The 22,836-nt window shown below is 43.7% G+C and overlaps 1 protein-coding gene and 1 pseudogene across 2 annotated transcripts; one reads left to right on the forward strand and one right to left on the reverse strand.

Moving 5' to 3' along the window:
• Positions 1-3,129: 3,129 nt before the first annotated feature.
• Positions 3,130-22,543, forward strand: LOC105499767 (nuclear RNA export factor 3). Of its 2 annotated transcripts, XM_011772564.3 has the most exons (21): positions 3,142-3,308; positions 4,933-4,977; positions 12,722-12,890; positions 13,106-13,259; positions 13,903-13,986; positions 14,093-14,197; positions 14,322-14,402; positions 14,523-14,592; positions 14,749-14,837; positions 15,218-15,327; positions 16,921-16,957; positions 17,320-17,388; positions 17,468-17,523; positions 17,666-17,773; positions 17,894-17,952; positions 18,062-18,177; positions 18,273-18,315; positions 18,904-18,976; positions 19,790-19,919; positions 21,250-21,310; positions 21,552-22,543. In XM_011772564.3, exons 1-20 carry the CDS (start codon positions 3,281-3,283, stop codon positions 21,259-21,261), a joined length of 1,638 nt encoding a protein of 545 aa, XP_011770866.2. In that variant the 5' UTR covers positions 3,142-3,280; the 3' UTR covers positions 21,262-21,310; positions 21,552-22,543. The 2 variants fall into 2 exon arrangements, with proteins under 2 accessions (XP_011770868.2, XP_011770866.2); XM_011772566.3 differs by lacking the exon at positions 4,933-4,977 and having other exon boundaries at positions 3,130-3,308; positions 21,552-22,542.
• Positions 7,326-9,458, reverse strand: LOC105499766 (zinc finger protein 770-like; annotated as a pseudogene).
• Positions 22,544-22,836: the final 293 nt, after the last annotated feature.

Consider the following 22,836-nt stretch of genomic DNA (forward strand, 5'->3'; position numbering starts at 1 on the left):
ACATGGGTAACTTTAGATGGTGCAGCTTTGGAGGGGGGCCTGGCTGGAGATGGCTGGGCTTCAGGGAAAGATCACCTTCTTCCTGCACCACTCCCTTTCCAACTCCCCATTCCGCTGAGAGCCACATCCATCACCCAGTAAAATCCTCTGCACACACTACTTTTCAGTCCATTCATGTGAACAGATTTTTCCTGGATGCTGAACAAGAATTCAGGTGTCAAAAAGGGCAGGTGCAGGAGGCTGTCACCCTGAACCTTCACTGAGCTGTAACAGCCATCCACGGACTGCAGGCTGAGTGAAATGAGCCACTCCAGTTCCTCCCTACGAAGGGGGTCAAGGTCAAGAAAAAAATCCTGTCTCAGTAATGAGGAGGACACTGTAACCTATAAATGGCATGTTGAGACCAGAAACCCAAAATGATGGCAACTGAGAGTAGTACTGATGTCGTAAATTTTTATCATACTCTCACTTACCAAAAGAGGGGGAATTGTCAAATAAAAATTATGGAAAGCCAGTGTTCGGACAGGAGGCATTAGCCAGGGCTAAGAGGAGAGGTCAGAGCTGATTTGAGACTAGCCAGATACATCAGGAAGGAAATACTTCATGATCTGGTTCATTCCTTGGAAATCTAGTGTGGAAATCTGTTACCCAGCAGTTGTGCATGTCGGGATAAATATGTAGAAAAAAATATATATATGTAAATAAATAGTTTATATGTATACATATATTACCTAAAGAGATACACATCTGAAAAACGAGTACCAGTCTATTTGCATTGTGTAATTACCTTGGATATCTTGGATATCTATAGGTCATTGTGTGGGGATCTTATAAATGAAAAATACAGAATGATTTTATTTTCTAAGTATACATTTTTAGTGTTTAATATTTTGTTATTAGGGAGATTCACTGAGAAATACTTGAAAGTATTGAATAGCAAATTAACAAGTTCACATATATTTACTATCTTTGTTTGGGTGGCTATAATAGAATGCCATAGAATGAGTAATTTATAAATAGTAGAAATTTATTTCTCAGAGTTCTGGAGGCTGGAAAGTACAAGATCAAGGCATCAGTGGATTTGGTGTCGGGTGAAGGCTTGCTCTTTGTTTCATTGATGGCACCTTTGCTGTGTCCACACATAGCGGAAAGGGCAAAAAAAGATGAACTTGCACTCTCAAGCCCTTTTATAAGGGCACTCATCCCATCTATGAAGGTGGAACTTTCATGGCCTAATTACTTCCCGAAGGTCCTACCTCTTAACACTGTTGCATTGGGGATTAAGTTTCTACGTGAATTTTGGAGGAACACAAACACTCAAACCATAGCATTTACCATTTTATAAAAATGTTCACATGATATTGTTTTATAAAAAAATAAAGATTTAGGCTGGGTGTGGTGGCTCACACCTGCAATCCCAGCACTTTGGTAGGCTGAGGCGAGTGATCACTTGAGGTCGGCAGTTTGAGACCAGCCTGGCCAACATGGTGAAACCCTCTCTCTACTAAAAAATACAAAAATTAGCTGGGCATCGTGAAATGTGCCTGTAATCCCAGCTACTTTGGAGGCTGAGGCAGGAGAATCGCTTGAACCCAGGAGGTAAATGTTGCAGTGAGCTTAGATCACACCACTGCACTCCAGCCTGGGCGACAGGGCGAGACTCTGTCTCCAAAACAAAAACAAAAACAATACAGATTTAAACTCACGACTTCACAGTTTGTGTAGGTGTGTGCTTTTTCGGTCTTACACTTCTTTCACCCCAAATGTTCACACCCTGTCGTATGCAGGTATCTCTTCAGCTTACTCAGGGGCTGGACTTTCTCTCTCAGGGCACTGAGCCCTAGGAAGGGACTTCAGACAACGTGTTACTCGCAGAAGGTATCTGAGTCACACAGCACCAAAATATGTTAGTGGTGGTAAATATTTAAGTTACTGGTGGCAAATATACATGGGTCTGCAGCAATCTCAATTCTTGCCTCCTCAGAAGAAAGAATTCGACTGAGGTACATAAGGCAGAAAAGGAGACCGAGAGAAGTTTCAGAGCAGGACTGGAAGTTTACTTCAAAGCTTTAGAGCAGGAAAGAAAAAAAGAGAAAGGAATGCTTGAGTCCACTCGGTCAGTTCTTGAGATCTTACTGGAAGCTGCCAATTACCCATTTCAGGTGTTTTTGTCTGTTGGGAAACTGCCTCTTCCTGGTGCTGGCTGAGATCAATTATCATTTCAGAGAGGCAGTGTGACAACTGCTGAACCATCACCTGATGGTCACCTGACATTCCTGCCCCGCTTATGCCTGACTAGCTACCTACTGTAATAAAGTGGTGAAAAATTCCAGAAAATTCTGGCTGATGCCCTGGCACACAGAGAGGCTCCTAGTTTATTCCCTCTCGCTGGCCTGAGACTTTAAGAGCTACATTTCTGGCTCTAATCATTAGGAGTCTCCATCTACATTGACTATATTTTATTTTGTCTTTAAGAAAGTACTTGATTCTTTTCTACTTTCATTACAGTGACACACTGAACTTTGACTTTATATTTTCCTGGTCTTTTTTTTTTTTTGTATTCTCTCTCTAGGATGGGCTTTAGTTAATTCCAGTCACACGAGTATTTTCAGAACATTCTCTTACTTTGCCCTAACTTAAGTAAACCACAAATATTATAAGAGTTTAGAAAAGCTGTGCATAGAGGGGGTCACCCACCATTCCATGGTTCTCATTTCCACTTCGTTTCTCCAGGTCACACCTGAATCATTCCAGACAAGTTCCTATAGCTTATTAAGCCTTAGCACCTTCACGGAGCAGGTGATTCTGAGTTCAGAGTCCCCTTGTGAGGAATACATGGAGAAAAAAGTAATGTAGCAAGTACAGAGCTTGGGCTAAGATAGGCACTCAGAGTTCTCTGAGTCTGCAGAGTAAATGAATACAATGTAATGCACTGGAGATGACCAGCAAGCTGAGTTCTCCGTGTTTGTTTCAGTAAGTATCTGGGTCCTAGGCCTCATGATTGTGATTGTTGCTAACCACCTTTGCAGGAGTGACTACATTAGAAACATCTCCCTGGGTGTTAGGCTGGCAGCAAACTTTCGGGGGTGGTAAGAACAGGAAGTTAATTCTCCTTTGACTCCTAGGACACTCCTCTCTCTGCTTGGGGAAGGAACTTCCTGTAAGCAAGGCTTGGGACTTGCTCTCGCCTTCCTCAGCAGCCCTCCTCAATCTTCTCCAAACTCCCGTCCCCAGGCCACACAGATTCTCCTCAAGAGAGCCCTGTAAGGACATTGGTAAAATGTCACTGCCTTCAGGACACACCATGGGTGAGTTGGCCAGCATGAGGCTGGAGTTTCAGGTCTCCACAGGGCAAAAGGGACTGAGCCCCCTTCCCCACCTTACCCTAACCCACATGACACCCAGCCAGTCTCCCTTTAGATGGGGGTGGGCAGTGGCAAGGGCCCAGGCCTGAGTCTTGTGGTCTTCTCAGGGCCAGGGTTTGAGGTATGAGGATGGTCTCCTGAGGCAGGGGTTGGTAAAAATTAACATTCCTTGGTTGTACACCTAGAGGTGGTAGTGGGGCAGGGAATAATACATCTTTAATCTTCACACTAACCATTCAAGGTAGATTGTATTACCCCCCACCCCCGCCCCAGAAATTTCTCAAGGCTTGCTTTACGGCCCAGCGTATGACTTATTCTGGAATGTTCCATGTGTAGCTTTTCTGTGCAGTGTTCTATGTCATTTAAGCAAACTTATTACTCATGCCATTTAAATCTTCGCTATGTAGCTGAATTTTTGTCTGCTAGTTTTATCTGTTACTCAGAGAGGTGTGTTAAATTCTCACAGTCATTGTGATTTTATTTATTTATTTATTTACTTAGATCCGTTTTTGCTTCGTATCTAAACATAGATTGGTCCATGTTAAGACATGCATACAAATTTAGAATTACTTTCTTTTTTTTTTTTTGTATAACTTGAAACTTTATTTTTAAAGTATTCTGAAAATTTTTCAATAATTTTAACCACCACCTACTTCCCTTAAGCACACACACATTTTTATCTTACAATTATAAGCCTTATTGCAGTACAAAACAAGAAACAATAATTCTACTAAGTTAGCCAGCCAATCAAACTACTTCAGTAAATAATCGTGCTACAGCCTGGAATCACTCAAACAAAAAATTCTTCTAGTTCTCTTTAAAGATATGTGTTTATTTTTTCATAAAATCAAAGTAATTGATTCAACAATACTAGCAGCTCTAGTGTGCAACAAACCATCTAATATCTAATGTTTAATCTTTTTTTTTTTTTTTGAGATGGAGTCTTGCTGTATTGCCCAGGCTGGAGTGCAGTGGCGTGGTCTCCGCTCACTGCAAGCTCCGCCTCCCGGGTTCACGCCATTCTCCTACCTTAGCTTCCTGAGTAGCTGGGACTACAGGCACCCGCCATCATGCCTGGCTAATTTTTTTGTATTTTTAGTAGAGACAGGGTTTCACCATGTTAGCCAGGATGGTCTCGATCTCCTGACCTCGTGATCCACCCGTCTCGGCCTCCCAAAGTGCTGGGATTACAGGCCTGAACCACAGCGCCCGGCCTAATCTTCTTAACATGTATATTTTCATTCCTGTAAAGTTTCTGTAAAAAGCTTGCAATGATAATAAAGATAAATAAGTACAGTTGTCCCTTGGTATCCACGGGGTATTGGTTCCAGGATCCCCCCAGCCTGCCCACCCACAGATACCAAAAATCCAAGTATACTCAAGTCCCTTACATAAAATGGCATATTTGCATATAACCAATGCACATCCTCCTGTATACTTTATCTCTAGACTAATACCTAATGGAATGTAAATGCTATTTAAATAACAGTTATATTTTATTTTTTATTTGTATTATTTTAATTTTTTTGTCCTAATATTTTTGATCTGCAATTGGTTTAATCCACAGAGACAGAGTCCATGGATATGGAGGACCAACTGTGTTTTGTTACAGGTACTTCAAATAGCACTTCAGTACACCTTTGACAAAATTTTTACAATAGTCCAACTTTCAATATGAAACAGCTTAAAAAGGCATGGGTCAAAAATAAAGTATAGTAGTATCACTTAGGCAAATAAAGCCTCATAATCATACAAGCACAACAGTGTTAGGACTCTCCCTGTTTAGGTTGAGAAAGAGTATATAAAATATTTCCTTCAAATAAAATTACATAAATTGCTTAGAAAAATGCCAAAATCAATACTTTCAGACATACTAAGGAAAAAAACCTTGAACATTATTTGAAAATATAAACTAGTTATTCCTTGCTTTTGTGTAACAGATGAGTTCTTGAAAAGTTTTGTATAAAGCAAATTCTGTAAACCATTATCTTGCTTGCACTAGAGGAACATATCCCAAGGAAACCTAAGAGAAAGTGTTCTTTAAAGCATGTGATTCTCCTCTGTTTTTGTTGGCTGTCTCTACGTAATAAACAGGCACACCTCTACGTCTTTGGGTGTGTTACTCAGACTGTCATGTTTCATCTCTGTAAATTAAACCCAAGTTACTTAAAAATCACCTGTGGTAAAAGAAGCAAGCAGATCACCCCCACCTACTATCCCTCCTGCCTCCCCCTTCCCCAAAAGGGAGTTCTCAGATTATGATGCAAAACTTACAATTGTTCATTTATCCACAGTCTCAACAGAGGATTTTCCACTATATTTAAGTATGGTAGGATAATTACCCACCTGTTCCTCTTTTCAGCTTAGGAACATAATGGTTAATTCCTTTTATTGCTAGAAAATGTCATTCCTGAAGATTTTATAAACAAAGGAAAATGTGAATGACAATTTGTCATTATGAAATAAGTCCTTTGTAGTTTAGAATATTTCCCAAATCATAACAGTTCTATTTGGAATGTTACCCAGAACTCTACAAGCATCTTATCCCTCTACAGGAATGACTACCTTACTAATTAAAATAAAAATTTAACAAGGATCAAAATAAAATTCTGTAGCATTAGACTCTTGCAAAAATAAAAACTAAAACTAGACCTAGTCATTGCTATTTGATCAAACTTAGAACAGGCTTAAATAATAGGACCACTCCATTAAAGAGGCATAAAAAGAAAAGTTTACTAAAATAAATGTTAAAGTCTTATGGAGATGAAGAGCTCTAGAATAGAGTCTTAAGTCTATGACTACTGCTATAATTAATGAGCAAATAAATGACTTGAAATTATTCCTCTGAAAAGATAAAACTGCATACATATTATGAAAAAGACTATGGCACTTGGAAAATATTCCTGGTAAGTAAACATGGTAAATGTATATGGATACATCCTAGCCTCTTGTCTACTTTTAATTTATTTTGTGAAAGATGGCACTCGCTGGGGGAAAAAAAAAAAACCTTAATCACCTGAAAAAGTGAGATTATCACATAGTCCTAAAAATAAATAGCTTTGAAAAGACCAGTGAAAAAATACTATAATTTTCTCATCCATATTCACCTTTAGTGTCTCTGTAGTTCTGTAAATTTACAAAAAAAAAAAAATCCAATGCAATTTGAGCCACATGTGGACAAAATTATACTTTCATATGAAATGTAAAATAAATGAAATATAGCAGGACTATGTGCTGCAGCTAAAAGCGAATTTTTGCCTCTCAGTCTTTTGAGTATATATAAAAAGAGATGGCATGTCTTAAGGAATAATTCCTTTAAAAAATGAATTTGACTAAATTATTTGTACAGCATCATGAATTTATACTTTTCAGTACAGCCAAAGCATATGTTTACAATATTAAAGTGCCTACTTTATAGCATCAAATCATGTTCTTGCCTCTGAAAATTAATTTGGCTGTTTCTAAAACATTGTATTAATTTTCTATGTATTTTACCTACTTACTATGCAGGACAAATACTTGTGAAACCATTCAATTTAATGCAGGCCTCTTGATAAAAATGCATTTTAAATAATACAGGCTTTAAAAATAAGATCACCAGGCCGGGCGCGGTGGCTCAAGCCTGTAATCCCAGCACTTTGGGAGGCCGAGACGGGCGGATCACGAGGCCAGGAGATCGAGAGACGATCCCGGCTAACACGGTGAAACCCCGTCTCTACTAAAAAAATACAAAAAAACTAGCCGGGCGAGGTGGCGGGCGCCTGTAGTCCCAGCTACTCGGGAGGCTGAGGCAGGAGAACGGCGTAAACCCGGGAGGCGGAGCTTGCAGTGAGCTGAGATCCGGCCACTGCACTCCAGCCTGGGTGACAGAGCAAGACTCCGTCTCAAAAAAAATAAAAAATAAAAAATAAAATAAAAATAAGATCACCAGAGACCACAATTGTTAGTGGTTGCGACAGTTTATATAACCAAATCCAAGGCAACCACTTTCTCTTGTGGTCATTCTTTAAATTGAGTAAGTTGATGTCTCTTCCAGTGAGGAGCCTGTCTGAATGTTTTGCCACAAACTGAGCATTCAAATGGTTTCTACCCTGCGTGAATTAGGTAGTGTTTTTCCAGTTTAGATGGAGATCGGAAACTCTTAGCACAAATACTGCATCGGTACAGGAAGACATCATTTTTCTCCTGACGCTCTGAATAACTGCAAAAAGGATGGCTTTGCTCTGATTCCAGAAGTACATTAGGAAGACAGGGCTGCCTGATGCTACCAGGAATAAAATCCTGTGAGTCTGCCTTAACTCCTGACATTTGATTTGACGCTGAGACCTCGTATTTTTGAACACCAGGAGCCTGACATTGTTGGGAATCATTATAGTTAACATTATTACCTGGATGATTAGAAAGATTGTTCAAGTTTCCAAATTCTACTTGGCAAAGGGATGCATAAGGACTCTTTTCATTATGAATCTGTTCATGCTTTTTTAAGTGAGCTGACTGTCTAAAAGATTTCCCACAAATATTACAGTCAAAAGGCCTCTGTCCAGTATGAATTAAATAGTGTCTTTTTAGTTTGGATACAGAAGGAAATACCTTCTCACATTTGTCACAAGGGCATATCTTATGTCTAGTAAGTATGTTTTCCCTTGGAACTGAAAAACCACACTGAAGTACGTCACAGTTATTAAATAATTCCTCACCTGATGAGCCACAGATTGACAAGTCTTTCTTATTCACCGAATTATCAATGCTTAATAAGTTTGCTGTCGTAAGGATATCTTTCATTTTTTTCCCAAATTTTGGTTCTGGAACTGCTTTTGCCAAGAAAATGGCAAAGTCAATGTTTTCTTTTTTTTTATTGCCAATTGTTTTATATGTTCCATGTTTGCCAAAAGGACCCACAAATGTTCTTTGGGTTTGTTCAGAGCTCAGCTCACCAGAAATACGATCACAATTTTTCAAGAAACTCTTTTTAAATACGTTTTTCCCAGATCAAAAGTTATCTAATTTTTTACTCCTGGCACATTTAAGCTTGGCCAAGATATTTTTTTAACAATGGTTTTATAGTTGTAGCTTCTTTTGAACCTGCTTGGAATTTTGCCACCTCTAGCAGGAAAACACATGTGTTCATTGAGAATCTACTGTGATTCAAAACACTTTTCACACTTTGGACATTGAAAAGGGACAATATAAATTGAGTGGACATAAAGTGGATTATTCTACTCAGATTCACCAATATCACCATTTTCAAAACCACCCTGATTTGCCTTTAACTTATTAGGCAGGGGGCGATATTCTGTATGCCTCTTCTTTAATAAAAGAGCCCGAAAAGCCTTATTTCTAGTATGGATTTGTTTATGCTTCAGAAGTTTGCTTTGAATCTTAAATCCTTTTTGACAAAAACAACATTGAAAACGTCTTTCTTCTGAATGTGTAAGTTGGTGGATTTTTAAGTGAGGTGACTGTTGAAAAGATTTACTACACAAGACACATTTAAAAGGCCTCTGACCAGTATGAATAAGTACATACCTATTAAGTTTTGACTGTGATGGAAGCATCTTGCCACAGATTGTACTTGCATGAATATTCTTTCTTCTCTTCATGTTATATGTGGGATTGGACTTACAGCACGGGTGTAATGCCCATCTTTCCTCTGGTAAAAGTATTATACACTCCATACATTGGCTTTTCTTGCTTGGCCTCCAGCAGTCTTCTGACCTGTTTAACCTTATTCTGATAGGTTTCATTGTGAAGTTGTTGGTGCTTCACAGATGTCTTCAGATTTTTTAAGTGGCACTGACAAACACTACATTTAAAAGGCAGATTATGAGTTAGTTGATGCCTCTCCAGATGAACTAGTTGTCTAAAGGTTTTATGACACACATCACATTCAAATGGCTTTTGACCAGTATGAATGAGATAGTGCCTAGTTAATTTTGTTGATGGTGTTTCAAAGTGCTTGAAGCAAATATTGCAAATATATGGCCTGTTTCTAGGTAGTTTGTTGGCTACCACGCACTGTTGAATCTTTAGCATTTTTAAATTGTTTTCAGCCATCATATTTTTCAGTGATATACTCTGATGAGCTCCATAGTGTTCTTACACCAATGTTGCCTCAAGGCTGAAAGTCTGTTGATTTTGTTGTCTTGACTAGTACCATTAAAACGATGTGAAGATTTCATGAAAGTAGGCGAACAAGAAATGAAAGACCTTAGTGGAATTGAGGCAGGTCCGACCCTCCCTGGGGGTCTTTCCACTTCTCAATCGGGTTTCTGAAGTCCTCCTCACACACCTGGAGCTGGCGAGGGCCTGGGAGCCACGCACCTCAGGCCCAGGTGCCGCGAAGGCAGTGTGCGCACCTGCTTTCTTAGTATCTTCTTGTTGATGTGAACCTTTATCATTATGAGTTCTTTTCTCTAGTATTTCTTAAAGTATATATTTTCTCTTATTAATATGGTTATATAAGCTTTTAGTCGGTCAGTGTGTAAATGGTATGCATCATGCCATTTTTCTTATTTTCAAATATTCTATATTATTAAATTTTACATGTTTCTTTTCAGGATAATTTGATGGAATCTTTCATCTAGTGTGATACTCTCAGCCTTTTAATTTGGAATACTTAAGTCTAATTTCTTTTAATGAAAATATAGGTATGATTTGGTTTAAATAGACCATATTACTATATATTTATTTTTGCCTATTTTAAGTTCTTTTCCACACCTCTCCTTTGAAATGATTAATAGTTTTAACTATTAAAATTTTACCTCATTTGGCTAGAAAGTGAAATGTTCTGCCATTATCGTAGTGTTTATCCTTAGGATTACAATATATATCTTTGGCCTATCACAATTCAGTGTAAATTAGTTTTGTTATTTTTTCTTTTGAGATGGAGTCTTACTCTTGTCACCCAGGCTGTAGTGCAATGACATGATCTCAGCTCACTGCAACCTCTGCCTCCCGGGTTCCAGCAATTCTCCTGCCTCAGTCTCCCGAGTAGCTGGGATTACAGGAGCATACTAACACACGTGGCTAATTTTTGTATTTTTAGTAGAGATGGGGTTTCACCATGTTGTTCAGGCTGATCTCAAACTCCTGACCTCAGGTAATTCACCCACCTGGGATTACAGGCATGAGCCACTGTGCCCGGCCGGTTGGTCACATTTTTGCCCAATTTTTGTTACATTAACATCATTATGGAATATATGTCTTTTCTTTAGAAATGTTTTTTCTTAAAGTACACATTTCCTCCTATTATTTTTTGAGACAGGGTCTTGCTCTGCCTTCCAGGCAGGAGTGCAGTGGCTTGATCATGGCCCACTGCAGCCTTGACCTCCTGGGCTCACATGATCCTCCTGCCTCAGCCTCCCAAGTAGCTGGGACTATAGGCACATGCCACCACACCTGGCTAATTTTTTTTCTTTTTTTTTTTGAGATGGAGTCTCCCTCTATTGCCCAGGCTGGAGTGCAGTGGTGTAATCTTGGCTCACTGCAACCTCTGCCTCCTGGGTTCAAGCGATTCACTTGCTTCAGCCTCCTGAGTAGCTGGGACTACAGGTACACACCACCACGCCCAGCTAATTTTTTAAAAATATATTTTTAGTAGAGACAGAGTTTCACCATATTGGCCAGGCTGGTCTCGAACTTCTGACCTCACGATCCGCCCTCCTTGGCCTCCCAAAGTGCTGGGATTACAGGCATGAGCCACCATGCCCCGCTGGCAATTTTTTTTTTTTTTTTTTTTTTTTTTTTTTTGAGACGGGAGTCTTGCTCTGTCTTCCTAGGCTGGAGTGCAGTGGCACGATTTCTGCTCACTGCAAGCTCTGCCTCCCGGGTTCACACCATTTTCTTGCCTTAGCCTCCCTAGTAGCTGGGACCACAGGTGCCCACCACCACGCCTGGCTAATTGTTTTGTATTTTTAGTAGAGATGGGGTTTCACTGTGTTAGCCAGGATGGTCTCGATCTCCTAACCTCGTGATCCACCCATCACGGCCTCCCAAAGTGCTGGGATTACAGGTATGAGCCACCGCCGGCTGGCTAATTAAAAAAAGAAATAATTTTGTAGAGGTCGGGCACAGTGGCTGAAGCCTGTAATCCCAGCAGTTTGGGAGGCCAAGGTGGGCAGATCACTTGAGGTCTGGAATTTGAGACCAGCCTGGCCTGGAGGTCTGGAATTTGAGTCCCAGAAATAAGGAGAGGGAACAGTGGAGAAGTAGTATTAGATATGCTTACCACATGTTTTTTGTTTTTGTTTTTTGTTTTTGTTTTTTGTTTTTTTTTGAGACAGAGTCTCGCTTTGTCCCCCAGGCTGGAGTGCAGTGGTGCGATATTGGCTCACTGCAAGCTCTGCCTCCTGGGCTCACTCCATTCTCCTGCCTCAGCCTCCCAAGTAGCTAGGACTACAGGTGCCCGCCATCAAGCCCGGCTAATTTTTTGTATTTTTAGTAGAGACAGCGTTTCACCATGTTAGCCAAGATGGTCTCGATCTCCTGACCTCATGATTCACCCACCTTGGCCTCCCAGTGTACTGGTATTACAGGCAAGAGCCAACGCGCCTGGCCACGCTTACCACTCTTTTTAAATTCTCTCTTTCACTCTTCTGGTAATTAATTTCCATAAGTATGTCTCTCCAAGATTCATTCTGGATATTTTCTTCAGCAATGTTTTCATTTATCTGATTCTTCTTTGAGGCAGGGAACTTGCCTTTGACCCTTGAGCCATAATACCAAGCTTTTAGGGTAGATTTTATTATTCTCCAAGTAGAGGTGGGAATTGAGGGTTAGAAATGATAAGCAATTTGTTCCAGGTTACCCAGAATGAAAAGGGCAGAGCAAGGACTATCATCATAGATCAGCATCACCCAAACCCAAACCCTTTCTGCTGTGCTTGTTTTTTCCTTGGCTGTGAATGTTCCCCAACTCTCATCTCCCAGGAGGTGAAACCACAGTGAAGTCTTTCAACTTTTTTGGCACTGTGATATATTTCTTTCTAGATTATAAAAAATCACCAGCCTGGGCAACACAGGAAGACCCCATTTCTAAAAAAAAAAAAAAAAAAAAAAATCAGCCAGATGTGGTGGCATGTGCCTGTAGTCCCAGCTACCTGGGAGGCTGAGGTGGGAGGATCTCTTGAGCCATAGAGGACAAGGCCACAGTGAGCGGTGATCATGCCACTTGCACTACAGTCTGGCAATAGAGCCAGATCTTGACTCTAAAAAATAAATAAATAAATAAATAAATAAAGAAAGAAAGAAAGAAAGAAAGAAAGAAACAAACATCAGTGAATTTTTTCATTATCCATTATATTTTCCCAAGATTTTTTTCTGGTATTCTAAGTGTTGATGTGCTGTTCTCAATTTAAGGTCACACTGATCAAGTTGCTCAAAGAAGAGCAAGATGTTCGGATATTTACCAAAGGAGATTGAGCAGTAGGTCTGAAAAAGTCAATCCTGGCATACATTCTTCATCCCATCAGCAGCAAGATGGAGAAGCAGCAATGCATGGTGCCCACATGGACTCTTCAGTAAGATAGTAAGTGACCAGTCAGCATGGCTGGAATGTACCAGCCGATGAAATACATAAGCATGTAGCTGAATATGTCATTCTTTCCAACTTGACAGAGAGAGAATGACAGAACTCGATTAATGGTTGAGCAAACTTCATTGTAGCCCTGGTATCAGTGGATCAAATGTGTGTAAAAGACTTTCAGAGCATATGTGAACTACCTTTTCTCCATTTGCTCACAGCACTCCCTATGCTATTTCACCCTATAATCGGAAAGGCAGTTTTCGTAAACAAGACCAAACCCATGTTAACATGGAGAGAGAGCAAAAACCTCCAGAGAGAAGAATGGAGGGGAACATGCCGGATGGGACCTTAGGGAGCTGGTTCAAGATCACAGTGAGTGTCCTGGCAAAATGGATCTAACGTTCCGAAGGAGAACAGGGGTAACTGTGTTGGATTTGTGTAGACACTAGATCCTTTTGTAAGGGCAGGAAAGTTTGTAATCTGTCCTTTATTACTAGGAGTTAACATCCGAGATCATCTAAGAGTAAATTCAGAGAAGCAATGTAAAGGGAACAGACTGACTGCAGAGAGAACGGAAGAGGTCATTTACAATCAAAGGAGGAAACGAATGCTAAGGAGATAGAGTATCTCCACACCGGATGCTTCAGTTTGGCTCAAACTAAGGGTGTGAGGGGTTGAATTAGTGGGGTCCTTGTCAAAGGGGCAGGCCTGGTCTGCCTTAGGTAAACTCTTGTGGGACTTTATAAAAGAAAACTCATATTAAACATCTTAAATTGATTACTTTAAGAAAACTGAATAGTAAGAAAGGGTATTTAGGAAATCCATGTGTGCTTAGAAATAATAGATATTAGAAATGATGAATAACATAATAATGAAATACATAAGTTAGCAATAATGGATGTTGTCCTATCTTCAACTATTTTAAAGCCTGAAAGGAACATATTTGGGTCCAATTTTAATGTTTAATTCCATTATGTCAGTCTCCTTCCTCACTCATTCTTTCTTTCACTCATAGGTTCCCTTCGGCATAAAATACAATGAGAAGTGGCTGCTGAATTTGATTCGGAACGAATGCAGTGTACCCTTCATCCCAGTTGAAGTAAGAAAGGACCATGAGGCAGACGAGAAAAAACAGGACAGGTTGGGGACTGGATGAGCAGAGACTCTGGCCTCATATTTTATTTCTCTTGCAACTCTCCCTATAGTTTCACTATGAAAACATGCATGCCAGCTTCTTTGTGGAGAATGCCAGCATCGCCTATGCACTGAAGAATGTCAGTGGCAAGATTTGGGATGAGGATAATGAAAAGGTGTGTGTCAAGTGAATGACCAAGGCCAGCATTGAGCAAGAGGGCAGAGCAAGTGTGAGGTCTTACTTGATCTTGGGGCTCAAAGTTCCTAGTGCTTACTCAGCCCCTCTTGTGTTCTCTGCAGATATCAATCTTTGTCAACCCTGCTGGTATACCCCACTTTGCGCAGAAGGAGCTGAAGTCAGAAAAGGTGGAGAAGATAAAGGTAATACAGACTCATGGCAAGTTGTTCACACAAAGCCAGACCCACCGCTTCTTCCCTACCTATTGTCCCCTTCACCACCTCAACTTCAGAGCCTCTGAAAACCATCTCTATACTCTGCAGCTGGCCATGAACCAACAGTGTGATGTCTCCCAGGAAGCTCTTGATATCCAGAGACTCCCCTTTTACCCAGGTATGGCTGATAACAGTAATTCTATGGCAGATGAGGGCAGAGGTGTCTGTGTGAGATGGAGACTTAGAGTTGGCAACTTGGGGAGGAGTTAGTGCTGATGCTGTACCAGGCAGGTCCCTCTCAGACTTCTGCTTTTCTCCTCTCTGCTTTCTGGAGACATGATGACCCGTGATACTAAAATGGCGTCGAATCCTGGAAAGTGCATGGCTGCCTCCCTGCACGTCCATGAAGAGAACATACCTATGGTGAGGCCTTAGGCTCATGCTGTGATTGAGGGTGAAAGTGGAAGAGATTAGCTAGGAGGCTAATTGGTCTAAGATATCCCCTGTTGGGGGCCTTCACTCTTAATTCTTAATTCATGCCTCATCATAGCTTTTGCCCTTGAACCCAAACAGCAACAAAGCCTCCCAGAAGCTTGACATTATGCCAAAGGCCCCCGACATTAACAAGCTGAATTTCTTGAAAAATAAAATGATCGTTTTTTCAAGAAAAAGGGAGAGGAGGGTTCATTAGGGTAGTGACAAGAGGCAAGGAAGTGGATTTGTTGGCAAGGGAGGAGACTGAGGGTGCAGGGCCCTCCGGCTGCTCTTTCCTGGGTCTATGTGGTTCTTCTGCATAATTGCAGGTGATGTCTGCAGTGGGGATGGACAAATGGAAAGGGACAGAGCCAGGAGAGAAGTGTGCGGACAGAAGCCCAGTGTGCACCACCTTCTCGGATAACTCCAGCAACATAAAGTCAGTCGTACCCTCTGTCACCGCCTGGGGCCCTGACCTGTGCTTGATAGTGCCCTTCTGCAGGAGGAGGCAGCACTGGTCTTCTGGGAGGACCACAGACCCTCTCCTTCCCCCTCGCCCCACTCCTCTTTCTGTGTCACTCACTCATCTGTGCTTAGAGGTCTCCTTTCCTTCCTCTGACATGCTGCCCTTTTCACCTGCTCTGGGATGCGTTTCCCGCCTGTCTCCACCCAGCCTCCTTCAGCGTGCCCTCTGTGAGTGTGCACCAGGAAGCAGGACTTCCCCACCTCCCCAGGACCAGCAGTATTCAGGTGCTGGTGCCCTGGACCCAGAAGAGTCCTCCAGCCCAGGTCTTCATGCTGAGACAGGCCTTCCTGCCTCCATGCTGAGACACGGTTTCCCTCCCCTGTCCTGAAGGGGATTCTCCTTCTCTTGCTCCAAATAGGTTCTCCCACCCGTCCTGAGCTGGCATGGGGGCTTCCCTGCCCCATACTGAGGGCTGAGGCCCTGGGTGGCTGCTGTCATGCCATCTCTTCTCTGGCCCAATGCCAGGAGCTGGGCCCTCCTCGGGGAGAAACCTGGGTTTCCTGAGTCAGGGGACCAAAAGTGGGCCACCTTCCCGAGGCAGGAGTGGATGGCAGAGGGCAGAGGAGGTTGAGGAGACAGGCCTCTCGGGGCGCTGTCTCTCCTTCCCTCCACAACTCACATTGTCTTGCCTGGGCCCTCAGAGGAGTCCTGGGTAGCCCAAGACAGGTAGCATTCTTCCGTCAAGGCGTCAGCACAGAGGGGCACAGGTGTCAGGGACCATCACAAGAGAATGCAGTGGTCGGGAGAGGGGGTCCCCAGACTCTGAACCCCATGCTGAGCTAGGGCCTGACCCTTCACTCCTCCATTTCCCATGCCCAGCTCAGACTGAGCTCACACAGGTGAGAAAGTCTCCAGCTGCATCCAGTGGGCCCCAGCCCAACAGGTGCATGTTTTCCTTACCTGCCTCGGTCCCCAGGACCAGCCGGGGGCGGTGAGGGAAAGGGCTGCAGCAGGGGCGCCCTTTTCTTCTCTCTTCCTCCTTGAACTCCATCACCATGGTACAGCGTCTTTCCCTTCCCTTTGCTTTGCATCCTGTTTCTCACTTGTCTCTCCTCTCCTATGTCTCACCTGTCTCTCCCTCCCCTACCTTCACCCCGTTTCTGCCATCATCCCTCTGTCTTCCCCTTCCTGCCTCCTGAGCCTGCATCACCACCCTCCCTGTCCCAGCATCCTGGGCCGTCCCTAAGAGCTGACCTGGTCTTGGACAGGGCCAGGCCAGGCAGATTGATGGACACCCAGTGAGGTAGCAGAGCCCTGGGCTCCCACCCCATTTCCTGCTCCCTGTGGAGCCTTCATTGGGGACCTGGACAAAAGTGAGAGAGGGATGGAGGGAGGGGAAGAAAGTCCTGAAGCCTGGGCTCTCAATGCAGGGTTGCAGGGGCAGGGACTCCGGAGTGTAGGTGGACACACTGCACTGTGTCTCTGATGTAGGTGTGATTGCTCCCATGAGGAGGACAGCTCCACAGTTTCACTTACCGTTGTCCATTTTGTTTTGATTTTCGGCAGCTCCATCCTGGAATTGTTCCCCAAATTATTATGCCTGGTAAGCGTATTCCTTGATCATTGACTTTCCTAATTGGGATTGATGCTGCCCCCAACTGCCCCAAACCCCTTTAGATATTGTCCCAGTTACATTTATGGATCTAACCCTTAAACCTCAAGGGAGGGGGGAAGGTGATACAGTCCCATGTGGGAACTTGGCAGAGCCTGTGGAGCTTCTTCACACAAGTTCACAACAGCCTTCAGGTGGCGGCAATGTTGACTGTAGTAATCTTGCCCATGTAATTTCCAGAACGCTTTCACACCTGATTTCTGATCTCACCCTCTCCTGGGTCTTTCCTTTTCCCTAATTATCCAGTGCCACCTCCCTACTTTGCACTATTGACTTCCTCTTGCCTTCCCCAGGATGGCCAGCAGTCACCCAGACCAACTCTGTGTGGTACTGAAGCCCACAAGACGTTACCAACCTGTAAGGTGAGAAGAGAGGATCCAGCAGGGTGGTGCATGAGAAAGGGGGGGTACCATCTGTGGTCCTGGGGACTCTTTATTCCAGGGAAGCTTCTTTGGATCTGAGATGTTGAAGAATCTGGTCCTGCAATTCCTGCAGCAGTAAGTATCCCTGGGAATCTGAGGCAAGAGAGGGTTAGGTCAGATGAGGTTACCCAAGTACAAGTCTGCCCACAGTGAGACTTTTAAGTCTCATTTGGCACCCAGGCCACAGAGATAGCCTATTCTCATTGGTCCCCAACAGGTATTACTTGATCTATGACTCTGGAGATCGACAGGGTCTCCTTAGTGCTTACCATGATGAGGCCTGCTTCTCCCTGAGCATTCCCTTCAACCCCGAGGACTCAGCCCCGTGAGTATTATAGCTCAGACCCTGGTCTGGGGCCGTGTGACTCCCCTGCAGAAAGACACCAACTCCTGGAAATGCCCTCGCTGGCCAGACCACCCACTCCTGCTCCTCTTTTTCTCCTAGGAGCAGCTTGTGCAAGTACTTCAAGGATAGCAGGAATATAAAAATTCTCAAGGACCCCTGTAAGTGTGTGATGGAGAAGACTGGGCAGGGTAAGCGGGTGTGACAGGAACAATCACACAACCGAAGTGTGGCAGCCCCCCAAATCCTTGCTTCTCTTCTCCTCTACAGACCTGAAGGGGGAGCTGCTGAGGCACACAAAACGTGACATTGTGGACTCCCTCAGTGCGTTGCCCAAAACTCAGCATGACCTCAGCTCCTTCCTGGTGGACATGTGGTGCCAGACGGTGAGTACCTGCTTCCTCCCTCGGGCAGGCCCAGAGAGCCAGAGGTGGGTAGGAGGTTAAGGGAGATCCTGAGCACCTGAGCTCTTCCCTTTCAGGAATGGATGCTCTGCTTTTCTGTCAATGGGGTATTCAAGGAAGGTGAGTGTCTGTAGAGTCCCTTCCCCAGATCCCCCACTGCTCCCTCCCCCTGGCTGGGCTCCCTCTCAGAACTCCCCCAGCTTCCCTGATTTCGTTCCTTTCCTTCCTCTTGTTCCCTCTGTGTTTTCCCACCCCAACTCTGCCCATAAACCACCCTGATCTGACCTAGGTCCACGCCTGTCTGCCCTGCACAGCTCAGGCTTGCATTAAGGTCACAGACTGTGGAGTCTGACAGCTCTCATCCCAGGTCCTTACTCTGTGAACTTGTGCTAGTTACTTAACCCTTCACTTTCCTCATTTGCACAATAGGGCTAATAATAACCCATCTCTTGGGCTACTGTGATACAGGAATCAAGTGAACTTGTGGTTTTCACAGGGCCCCACACATGATAGGGGCCCTATCACTGGGAGCGGATTATTCCTGTTGTTGCCCTCCCCATTCCTACCACATCCGCCTGACTCCAAGTGAGCAATTATCCTGGCCTGGCCCCCTTCTGTGTGAGTGTCAAGCAAGACTGATTGGGGAACACCGTGTGAACATGTAAAGCCTGTGCAACTCTAAGGCAATGTTGTTTGTTGTCTTTGAAGTGGAAGGACAGTCTCAGGGTTCTGTTCTTGCCTTCACTCGGACCTTCATCGCTACCCCTGGCAGCAGTTCCAGGTTAGTGCTGTGTTGTGGGTGGGAGCACCCATCCCGGCCTGGGGCCAGTGGTGTGGGAATGTGGTGGTGCAGTCCTCGGGGTGTTCTCAATGTTGTAAAAAACCAACAGTCTAGTGTAATAGTTAAGAGTATGGGCCAGGAGCAGTGGCTCATGCCTGTAATTCCAGTATTTTAGGAAGCTGAAGGTGGGAGGATTGCTTGAGCCCGAGAGTTTGAGACCAGCCTAGGCAACACAGTGAGACCCTATCTCTACAAAAACACTAAAAATTAGCTGGATGTGGTGGTGTGCATCTATCATCCTGCCATTCAGGAGGTTGAGGTGGAAGGGTCTTGACCCCAGGAGGTTGAGGCTGCAGTGAGCCTAGATCACATCACTGCATTCCAGCCTGAGTGAGACCCTGTATTGAAAAAAATTTTTAAAAATGTGTGGGCTCTGGAGTCAGAGTATGAGTTCTTTCCTGATGCGATACTCACTGTGACTTTGGTCGAGGCATATGACCTTTTTGTAATTCAGAATCTTCCTTTGAAACTGGTGATTACACTGTCTATTCCCTTGGGCTATTGTAAAGGGCAAATGTGAGTGTAAAACCATCCTTGGGTTGCAGGTAAACCTGCAAAACTGGTGAAGCATATAGGCAGTCTCTCCAAAGGTGGGCTCTGTGGGAGGGTTAGAGGGTACCAGCCAAAAAGCTAGGAGGCAGGCACAGTAGAGGTATCAAAGAAATCAGGTTTCTGAACAGTAGGAAAAGATTCTTGTAGGGGGTGGGGAGATGTCCTTCTCTCCAGCTACCTGATGGCCCATTTTTCCTCCAGTCTGTGCATCGTGAATGACAAGCTCTTTGTGTGGGATACCAGCCACCAAGGGACCCAGAGTGCCTTATTCACCCTAGTGCCCACAGCCTTCTCCAGCGTGCCTGCCTTCTCCCAGGAGCAGCAGAAAATGGTGCAGGTTTTCTCTGTCCAGTCGGGGATGAACTACCAGTTGTCTCAGAAGTGAGTGCTAGGCCGGGCGTGGTGGCTCACGCCTGTAATCCCAGCACTTTGGGAGGCCGAGGTGGGCGAATCACGAGGTCAGGAGATCGAGACCATCCTGGCTAACACCGTGAAACCCCATCTCTACTGAAAATAGAAAAAAAAATTAGCCGGGCGTGGTGGCGGGCGCCTGTAGTCCCAGCTACTTGGGAGGCTGAGGCAGGAGAATGGCGTGAACCCAGGAGGTGGAGCTTGCAGTGAGCTGAGATTGCGCCACTGCACTCCAGCCTGGGCAACAGAGCAAGACTCCGTCTCAAAAAAAAAAAAAAAAAAAGAAGTGAGTGCTAGGTGTGTATGGTGATCAGTGATTGGTATGCGCTGGGAGGAGCAGGGGAATGAATAATGGGAACTTGCAGATCGTTGGCTTTGCTTCTTTATTTCACTCAGTATCAAACTGTACATTTCCCTTTTGGTATATATTCAGCTACCTAGTTATTTTGAACAGGTATACAGTACTTCTCTGAATTCTGTCAATTGAGAAAAATGACGAGACAAGTCTCAATCATTTTAGGAGGTTTATTTGCCAAAGTTAAGGACATGTGCCGGGGAGACAGGTCTATGCCTTTCAAAGATGATTTTGAGGACTCTGGATTTAAAGGGGAAAGGGTAGGATATTGAGAAGTACACAATTTTCATGTAAGGGGGAGGGTAGGGAAAGATAGTTACTCATGCCTTTGCCTGGCTCAGTGAATCTGCATTTTTTTATATAAAGATGACATAGACAAAATGGGGCCGGGGAACAATCAGATATGCATTTGTGTCTGGTGGACAGGGGGGTGACTGTACCTGTAAAGATAAGCTATCAATTTACATTGTCGTGGTGAAATTTTAATAGAAACACCTACGGTAAAGATCTTGCAGCTCACGAGAAATTTCCTTGCCGACAAAATATGGGGGAGGTGTGTAGCTTTTCATCTTATAGCCATCTTATTTAGGAACCGAAAGAGGAGGCAGGTTTGCATGACCCAGTTCCCAGCTTGACTTTTCCCTTTAGCTTAGTGATTTTGGGATCCCAAGATTTATTTTCCTTTCACAGTTCCGTGGATCCTGTTCCTTTGTTGGTAGACATTTGGCTTTTCAGGGTTGGTAGACATTTGGCTTTTCACAGGGTTCCTTCTGCTGCAATAAATTCCAGAAAACACAGACATGTTTCTGTTGCATAGATTAAGAAATGGCATTGTATTGTCAGAGTGTCTCCACTTGGGTCCTAATGGATGTTACCTGTCCTTCCCCCACCACAGCTGCCTTCATAACAACCAGTGTGACTACATCCAAGCTCCTCATGTTCTTGCACGGCCCAAGGTGAGGTCTAGGAATTCAGGCCAAGTGAGCAGAGGTTGGGTGACCTGGGGATGGAACTTTGGGCTTCCGGCTCTGCTGCTCTCCCAGCTCCCTCCTGCACTTCCTCTCGGCCAAGGGCAAGATCCCAGAGAAGGCCCTCACATAGACTGACCTAGGATTCTGAAAACAAAGCCCTAAGAGGAAATCCTTAAGTGTCATAATCTTCAGCCTCATCATCTTTCCTGTATTTTTATTCCAATAGATGTATTTCCCTGTGACTGAACCAGGAGATCTGGCTCGGGCTAAGAAACCAAAGCCCAACTCACAGGGTTGACTCTCATCCTTCCAAAGGGGCCAGTTCTGTGCACTTGTCCACCCCTGTCACCCCCAGGATCTCTGTTTCTTTTCACAATAAAGAATGATGTTGCTTGTTATGTCAATTCCCTGCAAAATCCATTTGAGTCAGGCATTATAATCTCTGTTCTACGGAAAAGGAAAGGAATATTCAGAGAGAATGAGTAACTCCTGGGAAATCCTAGAGTAGAGTCTCAAATCTTGGACCCAGCCTTAGGACAGAGCTGTGCTCCAGAGGGCCATGTGGCTTCCAAGGTGGGGAGTGCTCTCTAACCCTGTTAAACCTGGAGGCTAATATTCTATGTCCCTAGTCCATCAAGTAAGATATTTTTTATGCAGAGAACATTATTACTTTCTTAGCCATACAAATCTATTCAAATTTAAAAACAACCCATTTGAGGAAAAATAGCATTAAAGAATGCATGAAAACCTGGGAAGAAAAAATTGCCCACATATATGATGGACATAGGATTAATAGTCTTCATATATAAAGAAATCAGTAGAGAGAAGGGAAAGTGATATCAATCTCAAATCGTTATAAAAAGCTATTGCAGCCGGGCACGGTGGCTCAAGCCTGTAATCCCAGCACTTTGGCAGGCTGAGGCAGACGGATCACTTGTCAGGTGTTCAAGACCAGCCTGACCAAAATGGTGAAACCTTGTCTCTACTAAAACTACAAAAATTAGCCAGGTATGGTGATACATGCCTGTAGTTCCAGCTACTCTGGAGGCTGAGGCAGGAGAATTGCTTGAACCCAGGAAACAGAGGTTGCACTGAGCCGAGATTGCACCACTGCACTTCAGCCTGGGTGACAGAGCAAGACCCTGTCTCCAAAATAGTAGTAATAATAATTTCAAAGTAAAAAATAAAAAGCAATTGCAGTGGCCCCCCAAAATCTATGAAAAGCTATTCAACTATAATAACTACAAAAACATAACTGCAGTCGTTTAGATAAGGTGGTAATTTAGAAGAAAAAGCTAAAAACATTTTCAGAAAAATAACACTGTGTGTGTGCACGCACATGTGCATGTGGGGAATCGTGTCTGTATTGACGTAGTAGTTTCCTAGAGCTGCCATAATAAAGTACCACAAACTAGGTGGTTTAAAACTGCACAGATTTCTTTTCTTACAGTTCTGGAGGTCAGAAATCCAGAATCAAGATGCCAGTAGGGCCATGCTCCGTCCAAAGGCTC

Source organism: Macaca nemestrina, chromosome X (assembly GCF_043159975.1).
Source record: "Macaca nemestrina isolate mMacNem1 chromosome X, mMacNem.hap1, whole genome shotgun sequence".
Classification (NCBI taxonomy): Eukaryota; Metazoa; Chordata; class Mammalia; order Primates; family Cercopithecidae; genus Macaca; species Macaca nemestrina.

Coding starts and splice junctions, on each gene's coding strand:
- LOC105499767 (XM_011772564.3), top strand. CDS start 3,281: ATGTCACTGCCTTCAGGACACACCATGG. Junction 4,978..12,721: donor CCAACTGTGTTTTGTTACAG/GTACTTCAAATA, acceptor TCTCAATTTAAG/GTCACACTGATCAAGTTGCT. Junction 12,891..13,105: donor ATGGACTCTTCAGTAAGATA/GTAAGTGACCAG, acceptor ATTTGCTCACAG/CACTCCCTATGCTATTTCAC.